Raw genomic sequence first — 19,680 nt, 5'->3', positions numbered from 1 at the left:
AGTTGAAGAAGTTGCCTTGTCACAGGCAAAAGAGGGAGAGGGTGAAGCAGAGCAGTTACAATTGGAAGATATGGCCTCAGGAGTATCTGTTTCTGTTCTAGACAAAATCTTTGAAAAATTGGAAGCTTTGGACAAGAAAGTAGATGTGCAATCAGCAAAGATTGATAAAAATACAGAATGTCTAAATAAATTAACCATACAAGTGGTACAGAATACACAAGCAATTGGACAGTTAACGGAGGCCTCAGCAGAAAATCGGAAATTGGCTGAGGACACCAGACAAAAATTGGAAAATTTTGAGCAAGAGGTAAGACCACTCACTAAACAAGTTGGGGAACATCAGATTTATCTTTCTATGATAGAACTGCGAAATCGTGAGAATAATTTGAGGATTAGATCATTACAAGAGGCAGAAGAAGGAAATCTAACTGAGTTTTTGACTAAAGAATTCTCCAAGTTCTGGAATTTGGAAGAAAAGGACTTTAAAATTGTGTCAGCTTTCAGACTTGGAAGATTCATAAAGAAGGAGAGGCCCAGAGACTGTTTGATAACATTGAGATCAAAGGAGGAAAGGGATAAGATTTTGGGCCTACATTACGGAAAGTCACTGGAGGTTTTGGATAGAAGAATTGAAATTTATAAAGATATTCCAAGACAACTGCTGGATCTTAGAGCCGCCTATTCTGAACTTGCTAAACTACTAAGGAGCAACGCAATTCCATTCAGGTGGGAATTTCCCCAAGGAATATCTTTTACCTTTAGAGGGAGAAAGGTCAAAGTTAGAACATTGGAAGAGAGAGACAAATTTTTGGCTACATACGGAGAGGACCTTCAAAAAGGAATTGAATTACCCTCTGGGCCTGGGGCAACGCCAGCATTAACACCAGCACCTGGGGAACCTGAAGATTCAGAGAAGATACCACCCCTGGAGAAATAACCAGATTGATCCAGGATGTCTCTGCAATTGCTGAGTTGGAATATTAATGGTTGTAACATTCCGGAAAAAAGGAAGAAAATATTTCACATATTAAAAAAAGAACAATTGGACATTATCTGTTTACAAGAAACACATGTGACGAGGCTCCACAGAAAAGTGTTAATAAATAAAAGATTGGGCCAGGAATTTGTATCGTCGGACAAAGTTAAGAAGAGAGGCGTGGTGATATATGCAAAAGAGAGCCTGTCACCTAAATTCTTATTTAAAGATGAACATGGAAGAATTTTGGCTATTGAGATACAATATCAAGGAGAGAAACTGTTGATATTAGGAATTTATGCACCTAATGAAGGGAAATCGGAATTTTACAAGAAGTTGCAGGAGACAATGCTGGACTATCTGGATTACAACAACATCATAATGATGGGAGATATGAATGGGGTCGTATCAACTAACATGGACAAGTCACAAAGTCAAAATGTTACAAAAGACGGCAGACTACCTAAAACCTTTTTTGAAATGACTGACAATATGGATTTGATTGACATTTGGAGGACAAAGAACCCACTAGGAAGAGAGGGAACATTCTTTTCTGAAGCCCAACTGACCTGGACAAGAATCGACCAAATATGGATTTCTAGAGGCCTGGCACCTAAGGTCAGAAAAGTGGAAATCTGCCCAAAGACCTGTTCCGACCATAATGCAGTAAAGATGGATATGACACTACTACCAACTGGATCCTTTAGATGGAAGATGAATGACAATTTGTTCAGAGATCAGGAAATTACCAAGAAGGCCCAAAAAGTTTTGAAGGATTACTTTGAGATAAATATGAATACTACGGTGGAAAAAAGAATCGTCTGGGACGCAAGTAAAGCTGTAATGAGGGGATTCTTGATACAACAGAATGCAGTAAAGAAAAGAACACAAAATGAGAAAAAAGATAAGATCTTGGATAAAATAAAAGAATTAGAGAAGAAATTAAGAGTGAATCCGAAGTCACAGCCAACTCTGAGAGAAATTAAACTTTATCAAACACAATATTCTAAATTGATAAATCAGGAAATTGAATGGAAGGTTAAATTAATGAAACAAAAAACGTTTGAGTCGGCGAATAAATGTGGAAAACTGCTAGCTTGGCAGTTGAAGAGAAGACAAAGATTAAATACGGTTACAAACTTAGAGGTTGATGGAAAAAACATTCAGAATCCAGTGGACATTAGAAAGTGTTTCCAGAGATATTTCAAAAAACTATACACCCAAGGGCCGCAAGACGATGTTGAGATTAAACAATTTTTGGCAAAAAATGGACTATCTAAATTGTCACAAGAAAATAGGACAATCCTGAATTCTAAAATAACACGACAGGAGATTGAACAAGCCATCCAGAACATGCAACTCGGCAAATCTCCAGGGCCAGATGGGCTGACCTCCAAGTACTATAAGACATTAAAAGACTATTTGATACAACCTTTGATGGAGGTCAGCAATGAAATTATGGAGGGGAAGAGGGCACCGGAGTCGTGGAAGGAAGCGTTCATCACATTAATACCAAAGTCGGAAGCTGAAAAGACACAACTTAAGAACTACCGTCCCATCTCCCTTTTAAATGTGGATTACAAAATATTTGCAGACATTTTGGCAAGTAGATTTAAAAAAGTTCTAAATGAAGTAATTCATAAGGACCAGGCCGGCTTTCTCCCAGGTAGACATCTGTTTGCTAATACAAGGAACATTATTGACATTTTGGAACTTTTGCAAACAGATATAAATACAAAAGCAGTTTTAATTTTTATAGACGCGGAGAAGGCCTTTGACAATATCTCCTGGAAATTTATGATGGGAAATTTAAAAGAGATGGGAGTGGGACGGGGTTTTGAGAATGGGATTGAGGCGATATATTCAGAACAGAAAGCTAAATTGATAGTTAATAATGTGGTTACAGAAGAGTTCAAAATTGAAAAAGGGACACGACAAGGTTGCCCTATCTCCCCTTTGTTATTCATTTCGGTTCTGGAAGTGCTATTGAACATGATTAGAGGGGATCGGTTGGTGGAAGGAATTCAGGTCGGTCAGAAACAATATAAATTAAAAGCTTTCGCAGATGACCTGGTTTTGACCCTGCAGAAGCCAGAGCCCAGTACGAAAAGAGTATTACAACTGATTAATGACTTTGGTCGGGTGGCTGGATTTAAATTAAATAAACAGAAAACTAAGGTTTTGGGGAAAAATTTGACTGATACAGAGTCAGAACGGTTTCAGAATGAGACGGAACTTAATGTGGTTAAAAAAGTAAAATACCTAGGGGTAAACATAACAGCAAAAAATCTAAGTCTATTTAAGGACAACTATGAAAAATGCTGGACAGAAATTAAGAGAGACTTAGATAGTTGGTCAAAATTGAAACTTTCTTTGTTAGGCCGAATTGCTGCTATTAAGATGAATGTATTGCCAAGGATGTTGTTTTTATTTCAAACACTTCAGGTTCTGGACAAAACGGAGTGCTTTCAGAAGTGGCAGAGAGACATTTCTAAGTTTGTCTGGCAGGGCAAAAAGCCCAGAATTAAGTTTAAGATATTAACTGATGCAAAACAAAGAGGGGGCTTTGCCCTGCCAGACTTAAAGTTGTATTATGAAGCCGCAGCGTTCTGCTGGCTAAAAGACTGGCTACTTCTTGAAGACACTGATGTGTTAGATCTGGAAGGGTTTAACAATGCTTTTGGATGGCATGCATATTTATGGTATGACAAGGTTAAAGCAAATAAGGCCTTTAAGAACCATGTTGTCAGAAAATCACTGTTTAATGTCTGGACAAAATATAAAGACTTGCTGGAAAATAAAACACCAAGGTGGCTTTCACCTCTGGAAGCTAAGGCCCGAAAAAGACCCAATATGGAGGCTAAATGGCCAAAATATTGGGAAATACTAGAAAAGGATGGAGACAATTGGAAATTGCAGAGTTTGGAGAAAATGAAAGACAAAGTGCGAGATTGGTTACATTACGCTCAGATTAAAGAAGTTTTTAAAAATGATAAGAAACTAGGGTTCCAGGTGGAGAAATCGAAACTAGAAACAGAATTGTTAGAACCAAAGATTAAGGTACTTTCAAGGATGTATAACTTGCTGTTGAAATGGAATACACAAGATGAAACGGTTAAATCGGCTATGATAAGGTGGGCACAGGACATTGGGTATAATATCATGTTTGAGGACTGGGAGAGGTTGTGGAGTAATGGATTGAAATTTACTGCATGTAACGCTCTGAAAGAAAATGTAATGAAAATGATTTATAGATGGTATATGACCCCAGTCAAACTTGCAAAAATTTACCACCTGTCTGATAATAAGTGTTGGAAATGTAAAGAGTGTGAGGGAACGTTCTTCCACCTCTGGTGGACTTGCCCTAAAGTGAAGGCGTTCTGGGAAATGATTTATAATGAATTGAAAAAGGTATTTAAATATACCTTCACTAAGAAACCAGAGGCTTTCCTTTTGGGTATTGTCGGCCAAGGGGTGGCAAAGAAGGACCAGACATTTTTTATGTATGCAACAACAGCAGCAAGGATACTTCTCGCAAAACACTGGAAAACTCAAGATCTACCCACACTGGAAGAATGGCAGATGCAACTGATAGACTACATGGAACTGGCTGAAATGACCGGCAGAATTCGTGACCTGGGAGAAGAGAGGATTGAGGAGGATTGGAAGAAATTTAAGAATTATTTACAAAAGCATTGTAATTTGAGTGAATGCTAAATAAGATGCTAGACTAAAATAACTGAGCACCACTAAATTTAGAAGTTTTTAAGAAAATAAGTAAGACTGTGAAAATTTAACTCCTTTCGAGAATTATAAGATTATGAAATATAGAAGGGATATAAGAATTTAAATAAGATGATAAATTGCTGACAAAATGTTATAACGATGAAAGTGGGAGCGGGAGATGTGAGGAAGTCCAAAGAAAATGTGAAACTATGTTAAGACAAATGTTATATTGTTTATTATGTTTACTTCTATTGTAAAACCCAATAAATTGCTTTAAAAAAAAAAAAAAAAAAGACCTCCGAAGCACAGTAACTGGTGTGTCTGCCTCTGTTCTGTGGAACAGAATTCCTGTCAGGCTATGACAGACACCTGCTATCTGCATGTTTGGCTGTCTAATTAGTATTGTTTTTAAATTTATCTGTTATATTCTGTGTTTTTAGCTGTTTTTGTTGCATTTGTGCACCTGGTGACGTTTGTGGAAGTCGATGTAATAATAATGCTTTAGGATAAAGCAGGCTGGAAGTCTCAAAAAGTTAAATGGAAAATATATTGGGTACAACTTTAGACAAAGAGTGAACGTGTCAAAATTATGCTTTCATTGTTACATAAAACTCAGTTTTGATTCACAGCTGCTGCTCTTTCTGCTAATGTGGAGGAACAGTTTTTTCGTGGACGGCTAACAAATTCTACCAATGTAATGATTGTCTGTGGCATGACAGAAAGCATGGAAACTGAATGACCCCATCCTTCATATTTTTTGAAAGCAATATCAGGTGGTATTGCAAATACTAATGAATGTGTGTGCTAGTTACTTTTGTGTTCTGCCTTTTCACTCTGCTATTCAGAGGTGTTCGACATGGGAAATGCATGGGCTCAAGCATTATACACAGCTTGCATGTGTCTCTTGCAATAATTCTTTTTTCAGATATTACAACAAAATCATGAATCACTGGTACAATTGCTTATAAGCACTTGTAGTGTCTGAAGCTGGTTGGACAGTCATGAACTAGAAACTACCTCCATGTGGAAGGCTGTGCATATGAGAAAATTTTGTGATGTTTTCCTATTCTAGGGTTCAAAGAAGCTAGTGAACACAATTCTGGGTTGTGCAGACGATGCATTGGCTGGAACAGTGGCTTGTAATCCTCATCTCCAGATGCTGCATGGACACAGAGTGGCATTACGTGCTGACTTGGAGAATCTGCGGGGCAAAGTGGCACTTATTTCTGGAGGTGGTTCAGGACATGAGCCTGCACATGCAGGTTAGTGAGATCAAAGTTATGGGAGCTTTGAGTCTGGGGGAGAGAGTTTCAATCTGGTTTCCCTCACTTCACTTGACACTGGCATTTCATGAATACAAAGAGAAGAGGACATCCTGTGATTCCATCTTTCTGGACATCATGAACTGAAAACTTTTGTGCCACAGTTCTCCTGGCAGCTGTAGGATTCAGTTATTGGAGTTAAGATAAACAGCCACAGAACTAGAGTGTGAGCAAGATGCTCCCAAAGCAGATGCAATACCGCCATGCCTGTCTTCTTTCCTTAGGGTACATCGGGAAGGGAATGCTCACTGGAGTGGTAGCTGGTCCAGTATTCACTTCACCTGCAGTGGGTAGCATTTTAGCAGCAATTCGGGCTGTGAGGCAAGCTGGTGCAGGTATGGCATCATTTTTGGTAGATGAACATCTCTCTTGAGGGAGGAATATCACAGAATTCAAACCATCTCTCTTCTGTAGTTGGGACACTGCTAATAGTGAAGAACTATACTGGGGACCGTCTGAACTTTGGGCTGGCATTGGAACAAGCACGGGCAGAAGGGGCTTCTGTGGAGATGGTGGTTATTGGTGACGACTGTGCCTTTACCAAACAGAAGAAGGCTGGCAGGAGAGGACTATGTGGCACAGTGTTAATACACAAGGTAGGAATCATCCATTCCCAAATTCAGAACCAACATTGTCATTGACTCAGGACCCCACTGTACAGTAGTATTACCAAAGTGCAAATAATGCTTTGAGGCCTAAGAATGTTGTAGAGTGTAAGGTGCCCATAGGCATTCCTCCCTGCATATTGTGCCTGAACTCCTAGCCACAAAGAAGCATGATTCTTCACACAGCCATTCTTCTCCTTTAGTCCTGACACACCTGGCTTTGTCCCTGTAGTATGACATGAAGGAATGTATGCTAATCTGCTGTAATCCTTTTGTTGAGAAATCAAAGCAACATTTTTCCTTACAGTTGTTTATGTTTAGGTAGCTGGGGCTCTGTCTGAGGCAGGTTGTGGTCTGAGTGCAATTGCTCGCAAGGTTACTGCTGTTGCACACTCAATGGGTAAGTGTTTAAGTAGCTCTCTTTGGGGGATAAGCATCTGGCCAAAGGCTACATTATTCTTTGACACTTGGCAAATCAAGCAGTCTAGCAAGGGCATGCTGGCTAAATTTATTATGCTGTCTTTTATAGGGCTTATGGTTTTGACATGCAGTGAATGTATTGAAGATTTAAAATTAAAGATCCCTAAAAGAAAGAGAGCCCCAATTTGGTTGGCTGAACCTTTGTGGTTAGTGTATAAGATTTGGACTCAGCATTCACCATCGCCTAGTTTAACCTCCCACACAGGATTGTTGTGAGGATTAAATGGGGAGAACCATATACACCACCTTCAGGTCATTGGAGGAAAAGGTGAGGTATAAGAACTTGAGAAGAGCACTGATGGGTCAGATCAAAGACCTATCTGTCCAGCTATGTGGTCCCTAAGTTCCCAACCAGATGCCTTTGGGAATTCCATAAGCAGAACAGAGGTGCAATAAGACACTACTACTCATGATCTCTAATAACTGGTATTCAGAAACATGCTGCCTCTGATAATGCAGGTAAAATAGCTATCATGATTAGCAGCCATTGATAGCTTGATATAAGTTTAATTAATATGAACAAATAATGTTTCTGTAATTAGCAGGTGATCCTCAAGAGTGCACCTTTTAATCCAAAACTACATTGCAATATTGTACAGTGGTACCTTGCAAGACGAATGCCTCGCAAGACAAAAAACTCGCTAGACGAAAGGGTTTTTTGTTTTTTGAGCTGCTTCGCAAGACGATTTTCGCTATGGGCTTGCTTCGCAAGACGGAAACGTCTTGCAAGTTTGTTTCCTTTTTCTTAACACAGTTAATACAGTTGCGACTTGACTTCGAGGAGCAACTCATAGAACACGGTGTGGTAGCCTTTTTTGAGGTTTTCAAAGACTTTGGTGATTTTTGAAGCTTTTCCAAAACTTTCCCGACACCGTGCTTCGCAAGACGAAAAAAATCGCAAGACGACAAAACTCGCGGAACAAATTAATTTCGTCTTGCAAGGCACCACTGTAGTATCATTTAGAGTTGTGCATTGTAACCCAGGGCATAAGCAGAACATACACTTTTGTCTATTTTCTTGTACTGATGCTGAAACATCTGTATGGAAGGTGGCATTTTATTTTTGCACAGGCACCCTTGGAGTTAGTCTAACCCCCTGCAGTGTTCCTGGATCTAGACCTACTTTCCAGCTTGCTGATGATGAACTTGAGCTAGGCTTAGGTGAGGAATGTGTTTCCATCTACTTCTTTAGAATGTCCTCATGAGCATTGTCTCTTTGGGACTGCATGCTGTTTGCTTTGGGACTCTGTCCATGCTCTGAGTTATTAGTTGTGACCAGTTCCATTCCATCATTGCAGGCATAGGAGTCAGTCTGAGGCACTATCGCCTATGATTCATGGGTATCCATTATCAGTCAGACACTAAAGGGCACAGATATGTTCTTCTACTATTTTTCTTTTGTGTGTAGCTTGAGTTCACTGGCTATATATCACTGACTAGCCTGACTAGGATTTCATCAATTACTGCCCTTAAACTCAGTCATCTTCTATTTAGAAAGAAGATAGTCATGGCAGGTGCCATAACTGATATCTGCTATCTTGCTTTCTGTAGGAATCCATGGTGAAGCAGGTGTGCGCAGGATGAAGGTAAGTAGCCTGTCACCTTTTTGCTAATGAAGAAGTACAACCCTGCCCCCTTACACATGTCCTCTTCACAGATAACATCAGCAGATCAGGTTGTCAAAATAATGCTGGATCACATGACCAGTCACTCCAATGCTTCACGTGTGCGACTCAGGTCTGGTGAGTAACAATTTTGAGGCTGGCCTATATAATATTCCTTCTACTCTGAGGAATCTGGGAATATTTTTTTCTGTGGCTATTTTTCTATATCTGAGCTGTAATATATATACAGTACAATATATACAAAAATGCTTGTAAAATCACGTCATGTAGCGAGTTTCTATTACAATATCAGCAATTGCTGGAATGGAGATTTACTGTGTGATTGGGCAGTCATTGATCAGTAGATCCAGATGTTAGCCCAGATGTGGAGAAATAGCCACGCAGAAGATTTTTATATCACCTTTTGCATATTAAGTATAGTGTGCAGATTAGTCTTCAATCTTACTTTGTTTTGGCTTTCAGGTGCTTCTGTAGTCTTGATGGTGAACAATTTGGGTGGGTTATCCTACCTTGAATTAAGTGTAGTGGCTGGGTCTGCTGTGCGTTGTCTTGGTAAGTTTCCCTTGTTAGAAAATTGGTTAAGTGAGATTGTCTAATTCTGCACTGTGTAAAATTAAAAACTATGCAAAATTACATAAATGAGGCCTGTAAAATACCAGATTGCCTGAGGTGAAAACAGAATTTGGAGCATGCTTAATTGTGCAAAACTAGCATTTAATGTTTAGAGTGATGCCTAGAAGTTTAGAATACTTACAATGCAGATTATATGTAGTTGTTTGATAAAGCTCATCACATTTTACTTATTAGATCAGCTTTAGAAAAACTCATCTTTTCCAACACCCAAGGCGGGATGATTCAGCAGTAGAGCACATGCTGTCCAGACTAGTATGCCACAAGCTAAGAGTAGGTGCAGTGTGTAAAAAAAGAAAGAAAAAGAAAACATAGAACAAATGGCTTGAAATATAATGAAATAAATCACACACTAAAAAAACAGGGCACCAATCAGCTACTGGGGACAGTAGCTTCACAGTTCCAGATATGACAGCAGAACGTTGAAGCTTAATTTGGTGTATCTCCACCAAACATTATATCACTGTGGGACATCAATATGCCATGTTCTGCAAGACGGGGATATATTGGGAAGAACCTTTATCAGAGGATCACACAGATGTTCAGGAAAAAAATGCACAATACCTTTCATAAATCCATCTGGCTCCACCCTGGCAGAGATGTAATGTTCCTAATCATGCTTCTTAGTTTCTCTTGCTTCATCACTACAGAGAGCAGGGGCATCCATATTGCCCGAGTTTTTGTTGGCTCCTTTATGACTGCACTGGAAATGGCAGGTGTCTCCCTTACTCTTTTGCTTGTAGATGATGAGCTGTTGACTCTCATTGGTGAGTTCTTGAGATACCAGTTTTCTTCTCAAATTTGCAACTTGAAAATAAGTTGTGACTTAATTGAGGAGGGTGTGTGGGATGTGTGTGTATGTGGTATATATCTTGAAAATATGTATTACGTGTTGGAGGCTCATTTCCTTCCTGATAATGAGTATATTCTCTTTCCAATACAGATAAAATAGATAATACAAATTACATTATTTCCCTTGAGCCAAATGGCAGCATTTCCTGACAGTTTGACCGAATGTCTCCAGCTTGCTACAAGCTGTCAGACTGCCCAATTCTGTTATGTTGGGCTTGGTTATTTGGGGTTCATAACCAGACTTTTGTGGCTTCTGCTAAGAAAAATGCTGATGATTTTCAAGAGTCCATGTGTTAATGACTTCATGGATATGAACCAATGGCGTTGTGAAATTATCAGCAATTGTATATCACAGTCTTGTATTCCAAATTCTAGATTCCGACACTACAGCTGTTGCGTGGTCACAACCTGCCAAGGTGCATGTGTCAGGCCAGAAAAGAGTGAGAGAGTCAGTAGCACCCAAGGAAGAGGAGGAAGAGGAGTCTTTTCCATTTAGAGGTACAGGCTGAAACATCATCTCTCTCTGTCTCTCAGAAATTTCTTGCCAGATTCATGGTATAGTTTCAATTGTAAAAGCTACAGCAGGTTTGTATGCTGCCTTGTGAAAGTTGGCAGGGAAACACTGAAAGTGGCACAAATCAAACGTACTGAAAGCGTACTCCTGGCAGGTGAAACAGAAGACTATTAGCAAAGTAGAGGGCCACAACATCACTGTGGGAACACAAGACCAATTCGGGTCCATCGGTGTAGTGATTATAGTTAATTGTGATTAATATGGACAAAATGCTGCAGTGGTTTGAACTGCTCCTTTAATAATAAATAAATAAAAATAATAATAAATAATAAAGTGTCTGCTGAGACTGTGATTCTGGCTTTTTGATGGCAGAATTCCCTTCTCTCAAGAAGCATTGAGAGTGAAAGTAATATGGAGACACAAGCAGCACCAACAGGAGCCATTGTGTCCTGTTTGAAGCAATGAGTCCTGGATGAGCAAAAGGCTGGTCAGGACAGTAAATGCCTTTTTGCCAGAAATGTTGGCTTCTGTTTTGCTTCACTCTTGTTCTCTCATTATCTGTATGACATAGAAAACAAAAATCCTTTTATACCCCAGTTTCTCCATCTGTAAGTTAATGATAATACATTCCTAGGTAGTAGTATTTGTAGCGTTTCTTTCTGCATATGCAAGCAATTGGATGTGTTTATCTGTGAGCTTGCCTTTCTGTTTCTGCACCAGTTAATCCATGTATATTCATGAGGACTTCAGCATAAAGTGACTTATACACATGACTGGGCCATCATAGATCAAATATCACATGCAGAATGTTTCATATTACTTTATTCATTTCAAATACAGAACTCTTCAGCTGAATCATTACAGATTTTCAGCTGTTTCATCAGGTGCTGAGTAAACAAGTGGTGAAAAATCCAGCATGAACTGAAATAGCCTGCTAATAAAGTGATATGTTTGGATAGAGTTTACCCTTACACTCACACATTATATGAAAGGGAAATGCATAGCAACATCAGTACTTGCTCTGTAAGACAAAATGTGAAACTAGGAGCCTTACCACTATTGAAATGAAATAGCTATTCCCATTTCATTTAGCACCAGCCACCCCCTACATGAGAGCAGTTCTAGAGAAGGTGTGCAACACACTGCTGAACCTACAAGAGGAGCTCAATGATCTAGATCGGGCCGCAGGTGATGGAGACTGTGGCAGCACACATGCACGAGCTGCCAGAGGTTAGTGCTCTTCCGACAGCTCCCTTGCTATTTTTGGAGCACATAACCTCTGCTTGTGTTCCATTATAGACTTGGGGTTGTAAGTTAAATGAATAAAGACACTGGTGTACTACTTTTCTGAAGAACAGAGAATATGAGCTGGATGGATTATATATGCTGTTTGATGATATGTTGATAAAAAGTGTGTTGGAATCCACAGGGTTCCATCTTATGCCCTATGCTATTTAACATCTATATGAAGCCTCTGGGCCGTATTTTTGATTGTAGGTTATTTTAAATGTTTTTAATGTTGCACTTTAATTTGTTGTAAATCATCCCAGGGTGTTGAAGGGTGGGCAATAAATTAAAATACCATAATAATAATAATAATATTGTTAAGCTAAAATAGAGCAAAGAATATGCTGAAAGGTAGTAAATTTGTTCCGGTTCAGGAGGAAACAGTAGGCTTGGTGGCCTACGTAAAATGCCTTTCTGAATCTTCCTGCTGCTAAAGGACTCTTAAGAGATGCCATAGATTGAATATGATAAAAAGGTGTTGGTGTGGGAAAACTATGTACTCTGACTGAAAAAGGTTGTTGAGATCTTTTCCCTTGATGCTTCAGATTGCCATACTAATTGAGACATATCTGCAGTATTGCAAAATTAGTGAGGGCCCCTCCAGACATCCTTTTTATTGTATATTCATGATTATTTGTGTTCTTGATCCTAATAGAGTTGTCCCAAGCTTTGGGATGGTCATACTGCTTCAGTTCCAATCAGTGCATACCCTGTGCTGAAAACCTGTAGCTCTTTTTAACAAATGTTTAAAATGTTCATTTTTGTTCTTCTTTGTTGCATGATAGCCTCTCCAGACATCAGTAATGTGGTAGCATTGGAGAAGCATCACAGCAGCATAAATCCGCCATTTATGCACTATTACCGTGTTTAAAAACACATTGCAGAATACACCTGCAATGAACACCAATCTGGAGGGGCCCTAGCCAGATGAGAGATTGTCAATTTTAACCAGTGAGTGTTGTTTCCTCAGCAATCCAGGAATGGGTGGAGTCAAAACCTCTACCACTGTACCCCTCTCAGCTGCTCTCTGCCCTAGCAAAGTTACTGCTGGAGAAGATGGGGGGTTCTTCGGGGGCGGTGAGTGTTAGAAGAATTTGGATAACCTGTTTAAGGTTGTTCCTTGCTCTTATGTAAGGGTGATTGGTACTACTAGAATTTGTGTGTGTAGTGGGAGAAGGAGCAACAGTTAGGAAAAAGTAGCAAATAAGCATTTTTACTGCTGACACATATTCTCAAAAAATGTGGCTCATGTTAGGATACGGGGTGGGAGATGATCAGAATATATATTTTTTTAAAATAATTTTTATTAAAGTTTTGAACAACAAAGAAAGAAAAGAAAAGCATACACAATACATATCTCCAAAAAAAAAAGATAACAAAAACACAAAAAAAAAACAAGATTCAACAATAAAAGAACAAAAAACATAATTAAAAAACCGTATCTCTTTTCCATTTCCGTTTTTTAGTTACTTATTTTCTGGACTTCCTCATACCTCCCTCTTTTGTATTCCAATTCAAATTGTTTGTCCAGCAATTTCTTTTCCACTTTTTTAATCCCAATCTTTAGCTTTAATAAGATATTGAAATATATAACTTCAACTTCTTTAAACCTGATCTTTAGTTTTAGTATCATATAACATTAAAATTTTCCCTCTTAATATCAAATTTCCATTTCTTTAAACATCTTTAATCCTAATCTTTAATCTTAGTCTATCATTAACTTTAACCTGTACGGCTGGAAACCACTTATTTTCAGTCCAACATCACTCTAACATTCTTTAATTTTGCAATGTTTCTGAAGATAGTCTTTGAATTTCTTCCAATCTTCCTCCATCGACTCTTCTCCCTGGTCACGGATTCTGCCAGTCATTTCCGCCAATTCCATATAGTCCATAAGTTTCATCTGCCATTCCTCCAGCGTGGGAAGTTCTTGTGTCTTCCAATACTTTGCGATGAGTATTCTTGCTGCTGTTGTTGCATACATAAAGAAAGTTCTATCCTTTTTTAACACCATTTGGCCGACTATGCCCAGGAGAAAGGCCTCTGGTTTCTTAGGGAAGGTATACTTAAATACCTTTTTTAATTCATTATATATCATTTCCCAGAAAACCTTAATCTTTGGGCACGTCCACCAAAGGTGAAAAAATGTACCTTCAGTTTCTTTACATTTCCAACATTTATTATCGGGCAAGTGATAAATTTTTGCAAGCTTGACTGGGGTTATGTACCACCTGTATATCATTTTCATAATATTCTCTCTTAAGGCATTACATGCCGTAAATTTCATACCTGTGGTCCACAACTGTTCCCAGTCAGCAAACATGATGTTATGTCCAATGTCCTGTGCCCATTTAATCATAGCCGATTTTACCGTTTCATCCTGAGTATTCCATTTCAGCAGCAAGTTATACATTCTTGACAAATTCTTAGTTTTGGGTTCTAACAGTTCTGTTTCTAATTTTGATCTTTCCACCTGGAAGCCAATTTTCCTGTCCAATTTAAATGCCTCCATTATCTGATAATAATGAAGCCAGTCTCGCACTTTGTTTTTTAGTTTTTCAAAGCTCTGCAATTTCAATCTATCTCCGTCTTGTTCCAAAATTTCCCAATATTTCGGCCCTTTGACCTCCATATTAACCTTTTTCAAGGCTTTTGCTTCCATTGGTGACAGCCACCTTGGGGTTTTATTTTCTAACAAATCCTTATATCTTATCCAAACATTAAACAGCGCTTTCCTGACAATGTGGTTTTTAAATGCTTTATGTGCTTTGACCTTATCATACCATAAATATGCATGCCATCCAAATACATTGTTGAAACCTTCTAGGTCCAAAATGTCAGTGTTTTCAAGAAGTAGCCATTCTTTCAACCAGCAAAAAGCTGCTGATTCATAATAAAGTTTGAGGTCTGGCAGGGCAAATCCACCTCTTTCCTTTGCATCCGTTAGTATTTTAAATTTTATTCTGGGTTTCTTGCCCTGCCAGACAAATTTAGAAATATCTTTCTGCCACCTCTTGAAACAATGCATTTTGTCCACGATCTGCAAAGTTTGAAACAAAAACAACATTCTAGGCAATACATTCATTTTTATCGCAGCAATACGGCCTAGCAGTGAAAGCTTCAAATTTGACCAAATTTCTAAGTCTTTTTTCACTTCAGACCAACATTTTTCATAGTTATCTTTAAATAAGTTCCCATTTTTTGCTGTCATGTTAATCCCCAGGTATTTAACTTTCTTAACCACTGTTAAACCTGTCTCATTCTGAAACCTCTCTCTTTCAAACAGTGTTAAATTTTTCTCTAGATGATCAGAATATTTCAAACACTTTCACATGGAGAAACTGGGAGCTTCCTAGTTGTGAGACTTAAACTAGCCCTACAACAAGCAACTCTTTAGAGTGCAATACTGTATCCCTTTCTCATCAATAAATGCTCTTTTGCTGAGAAATTAAGTTTTTGAATTTTAATATCTAATATACAGAACCGGCATATTCTCATAACTTAAAAATTAAAGCTTTTACTAAATTGGAGCAAACTTGTATGCATGTAGTAGTTCCAAAATACACTGAAACTATTTCCACTGAGAAATTTAAATGTAGTCTATTCATGCAACAGACAGTTGTAGTAGAATAGACTATGCTACTTTGGAGGTGGGGCACATTTTGGAAAGAAGTTCTAACATAAAAGGAGTAAAAAGGTAAAGGGACCCCTGACCAGTCGTGGCCGACTCGGGGGTTGCGGCGCTCATCTCACTTTATTGGCCGAGGGAGCCGGCGTACAGCTTCCGGGTCATGTGGCCAGCATGACTAAGCCGCTTCTGGCGAACCAAAGCAGCACACGGAAACGCCGTTTTTACCTTCCTGCCGGAGCGGTACCTATTTATCTACTTGCACTTTGACATGCTTTCGAACTGCTAGGTTGGCAGGAGCTGGGACCGAGCAACAGGAGCTCACCCGGTCACGGGGATTTGAACCGCCGACCTTCTGATCAGCAAGTCCTAGGCTCTGTGGTTTAACCCACAGCGCCACCTGCGTCCCAGATAAAAGGAGTACGGTTAGGCTAATTTCTACTTACAAAATGTTTTTAGTGTAGAGGATAATGCACAAATGTGATCTCTTGCCTACAGTCAGAAGTGCTACAGTCCATTTTACTACCTCAGGACTCTAGTCCATCTCATTCTGTTGTGTTTAGAGGTCAAAAGCTGTCACAAAGGGAATTCATGAAGCAATGGTGTTGGACAATGGAGACACAGGTTTATATCCCCTTTTGTCTGATACTCAGTGGGTGCCTTTGTGGTTAGTTAGTCTTCCAACATGGCAGATATGCAGATAGAAAAGATGTGCCATAGACCTTGGAACTAGGGTGGGCTGTAATAATTTGTTTTACTAGGGCCACTGAATTCTGATTTTGATCTGATAGCTCTTAGACTACCTTGACTATGGAAACTTTATTAAAAGGTTCTTTCTTAAGACGCTTTTTGCTAAAAAGAAGTTCCATTCATCTTATTTTGTTAGATTTTATTGCATTTTAAACGATTTTCTGCCTCAAGCTGTAGGAGTAGATAAGGTGGGAATTGTAACATGCTAAAGAGAAATACTGCATTTGATTATTGTATTATTACCCTAGACTTTATCAGAGATGAAACCACTTTGTTTTCTTACAGCTCTATGGACTGTTTCTAACAGCAGCTGCTCAGCCCCTAAGGACTGATGATGAATTGGCAACTTGGTCAGCGGCCGTGGATGCTGGTATTGATGCCATGATGCGGTGAGTGTGACCCTTACATAACTACAGCAGAGTAATTATTACATGTGTTCCCTTGCTATTTCCATCCTTGCTATATGAGTGAGACTGTCTCTACAGTGAGAGGGATACACATGTGAAACCTACACTACTAACTGTATTCATCTGACAGGTATGGAGGAGCTGCACCTGGAGACAGAACTATGGTGAGTAATATGCCCTAGCACTGTCCTTCATTAAGGCCACTTCCATTCCAGATATTTGCTGCATATCTACAGTGTCCCAGGAACTAACTTTAGGGGATATCTACACAATGCCATGCTTGAGTTGTTGCCTTGTTAATTCAGATTTACTGTAAATACCAGCATAGATGCAAAAATTCCAAAGGTATGGCTTTGAATTTTTGGAGACAGTTTGTTTCTGGGGTGTTATAACACTTCTGAGGGTTGCTCCACTGCCATGCTGCCTCACTTGTGTTTTGTCATAGAAGGACACACTTGAGTCATTGTATTTCAAGGAACAGCCATGGAAGGTTGTTACTCTTGCTTTGATGTGAAGTATGGAGAAAGGAGGGTCTGTGCTCGAAGAAAATGGGTACTCTCAGACATGGTCAGATGGGATACCATGAATGCAAAAACACAAAATTCAGGAAGGTATGAGCAGTGTCATGCTATCCCATATTGTGATAAGAGCGGAATGAGAAGGGAAAGAAATCAGGAGAAGCACCTGAAATTTCTTCTTCTGCCATGGAGCTAGCTCAAGGCAAAAGTGACACCACTTATTTTTTGGCTTTACTTAGAAGTCATGGCTTACAGTCTTAACTATGGTTACTTTAGAATGCTTCACACATCTGCACATGCCAGACACTTGACACTAGCAAATTAGTGTAGTGTTAGTTAGCACAATTTATCTAAACAATAGTTACCAACATTAACTTGCCTTGTCCAGAATGTATGGAATATTTCCCATAACATTCAGTTTCAGCAAACATTTCCAGGTGTTCAAGGTTCAGATAGGAGACTATCCCTGTCAAGATAATGACTGTCCATAACTAGCCCTGATAGAGCTATTGTCCTCTTAATTATTCTTTGTCTCTTTGCTAGCTGGATTCACTCTGTGCTGCTGCTGAGCAGCTCAGAGCCCTGAAGAACCCACAGACTAATCCACTGAAGGTTCTGACCAAAGCTGTAGAAGTGAGTATGTTAATGTACCTACAACCCAAAGTGTAAAAAACCAAACAAAACCCTTTTGCATCATTTAGGAAGATGAGAGCAGGGTACTATAAGCAAGTTTTCTCAGGCTATAGATATGTAGTATATGTCCCGTATCTGTAGTTCTGTACATTCTCATATTGTCTAATCAGCATAAGTCTTTATTATCAGTCATACAGTATCAATTTCACTAGTAGTCCATCTGCAATCTGAAAAATTACCAAACACTTAAAATCATTAGGCAAAATCCTAAAGTGGTTTGTTCGCAGCATTAGGACTAAAAGGCATCACATCACAACATAAATGGGGAGGACTAGTGTCCAGATGAGGGCTTATGGTTTCAAATTTAGAAGCATATGAAAGCTTTTGGTGGTATCTATCTACTCTTAATTCCTTGCAAATGGTGAGCACATAGGTATCTGTTTCTCCTCTTATAATGTCTTGCTTTTTTCTGCAGGAGGCAGAGGCTGCTGCTGAGTCTACAAAACATATGGAAGCAGCTGCAGGCAGGGCCAGTTACATTGGCTCATCCCGCCTAAATCGGCCAGACCCTGGTGCTGTAGCAGCTGCAGCTATTCTTCGTGCAGTGATGGAAGGATTGCAGGTTAAAACAATTTAATTTAGTGGTGATTAATTTATTGTATATATTTATAAAAGTATATACCACTAAATCACAAAACATTTCAAAGCGATTTACAACATTTAAAAGATAAAAGCTACATTTAAAAAGCAAATATAAAAACTAATTTGAAAGAAAAAGAAGTTAAAAACAAGCATAAATAAACCACGGTGGAGGATGAACTCTTAATTGTCTGCATAAGCCTGGCGAAATAAAAAGGTTTTCAGCAGGCATTTAGAAGATGGCACAGAAGGTCCCTCCTGAAACTCTCTTAGCAGAGTATTCCAAAGGACTGGGCCAAAGACACTAAAGGTTTGGTTTCTCATTGTTGTCAAATGAGCCTCACCAACTCAGGGAACACTCCTGCTGCTGATCTCAGATAAAGGTTCAGGCGATCCCTGAGGTACCCTGGACCTGAATTGTAGTGAAGCAGGCTGGGAGATTATTCTGCTGCCTCTATTGTATCCTCGAAGAGCCATGCAGCAGAATTGTTTTGAGTGTCTCAGAGTATGGTTGTACCAGAAGTAGCAGATGGGCCTCTGGAACCTTTGGCAGCATGCTGTGAGCAATTTGCACAATGCTTTGGGGATAAAATCACGCAGCTCTGTAGTGCCTTGGATGTCACTGTTACTGCAACTCTAGTTGAGGTGCCCATTGCAGTACTCTGTGCGGTCAATTTCAGTTTATATGGCCTGATGATGTGGATAGAACTCTTACAATGATGTGACTAGCTTCTTGCTCTTGACTGCCCATCCTGACTGGCAAAAGCTTGTTGGGAGGGGTCCTGGGTGCAGTGATACCTTCTTCCTTTGATTCAGCTCATAATTCAAGACTTGCTAAAATGTTGTATCACCATTCCTCTCCTGTGCAGGGCTCTCCATTGACTCGAAGTAGCTTCAGAATGGCAACATAATGTTCTTATAGTACCTTGCTTCTAATACTTCAGGCTCAAGAGCATCCTTGCAGTGAATAGTTTCTGGTGTTTCTGTAACCCCGTGCATAAGTACATAAGTGCTTTATATTCTTAGTTTTGAGATCATTACTTTGTACTTTATTAAATTTGGCTGTAATAAAGAGTCCTATCTTTGGA

General features: G+C 39.2%; 1 protein-coding gene across 5 annotated transcripts in view; it reads left to right on the top strand.

The window, feature by feature from the left end:
• TKFC (triokinase and FMN cyclase) overlaps window positions 1-19,680 on the top strand; it is a 23,148-nt gene extending 3,468 nt beyond the window's left edge. For all 5 annotated transcript variants that reach the window (XM_081022123.1, XM_081022125.1, XM_081022126.1 and 2 more), the window contains 17 exons: window positions 5,775-5,964; window positions 6,249-6,359; window positions 6,439-6,620; window positions 6,951-7,029; window positions 8,181-8,270; window positions 8,661-8,695; window positions 8,767-8,851; window positions 9,197-9,286; window positions 10,015-10,131; window positions 10,592-10,714; window positions 11,823-11,960; window positions 12,988-13,094; window positions 16,681-16,784; window positions 16,933-16,966; window positions 17,864-17,953; window positions 18,429-18,575; window positions 19,462-19,680. In XM_081022123.1, coding sequence (XP_080878249.1) covers window positions 5,775-5,964; window positions 6,249-6,359; window positions 6,439-6,620; window positions 6,951-7,029; window positions 8,181-8,270; window positions 8,661-8,695; window positions 8,767-8,851; window positions 9,197-9,286; window positions 10,015-10,131; window positions 10,592-10,714; window positions 11,823-11,960; window positions 12,988-13,094; window positions 16,681-16,784; window positions 16,933-16,966; window positions 17,864-17,953; window positions 18,429-18,575; window positions 19,462-19,503 — 1,764 coding nt within the window. In that variant the 3' untranslated portion in view covers window positions 19,504-19,680. The remainder of the gene's footprint in view (window positions 1-5,774; window positions 5,965-6,248; window positions 6,360-6,438; window positions 6,621-6,950; window positions 7,030-8,180; window positions 8,271-8,660; window positions 8,696-8,766; window positions 8,852-9,196; window positions 9,287-10,014; window positions 10,132-10,591; window positions 10,715-11,822; window positions 11,961-12,987; window positions 13,095-16,680; window positions 16,785-16,932; window positions 16,967-17,863; window positions 17,954-18,428; window positions 18,576-19,461) is intronic.

The sequence above is a fragment of the Podarcis pityusensis genome, assembly GCF_964106645.2.
Source record: "Podarcis pityusensis genome assembly, chromosome: 1".
NCBI lineage: Eukaryota > Metazoa > Chordata > Lepidosauria > Squamata > Lacertidae > Podarcis > Podarcis pityusensis.
The sequence above is the reverse complement of the archived record's forward strand: the minus strand, read 5'-3'. Positions and strand labels throughout refer to the sequence as shown.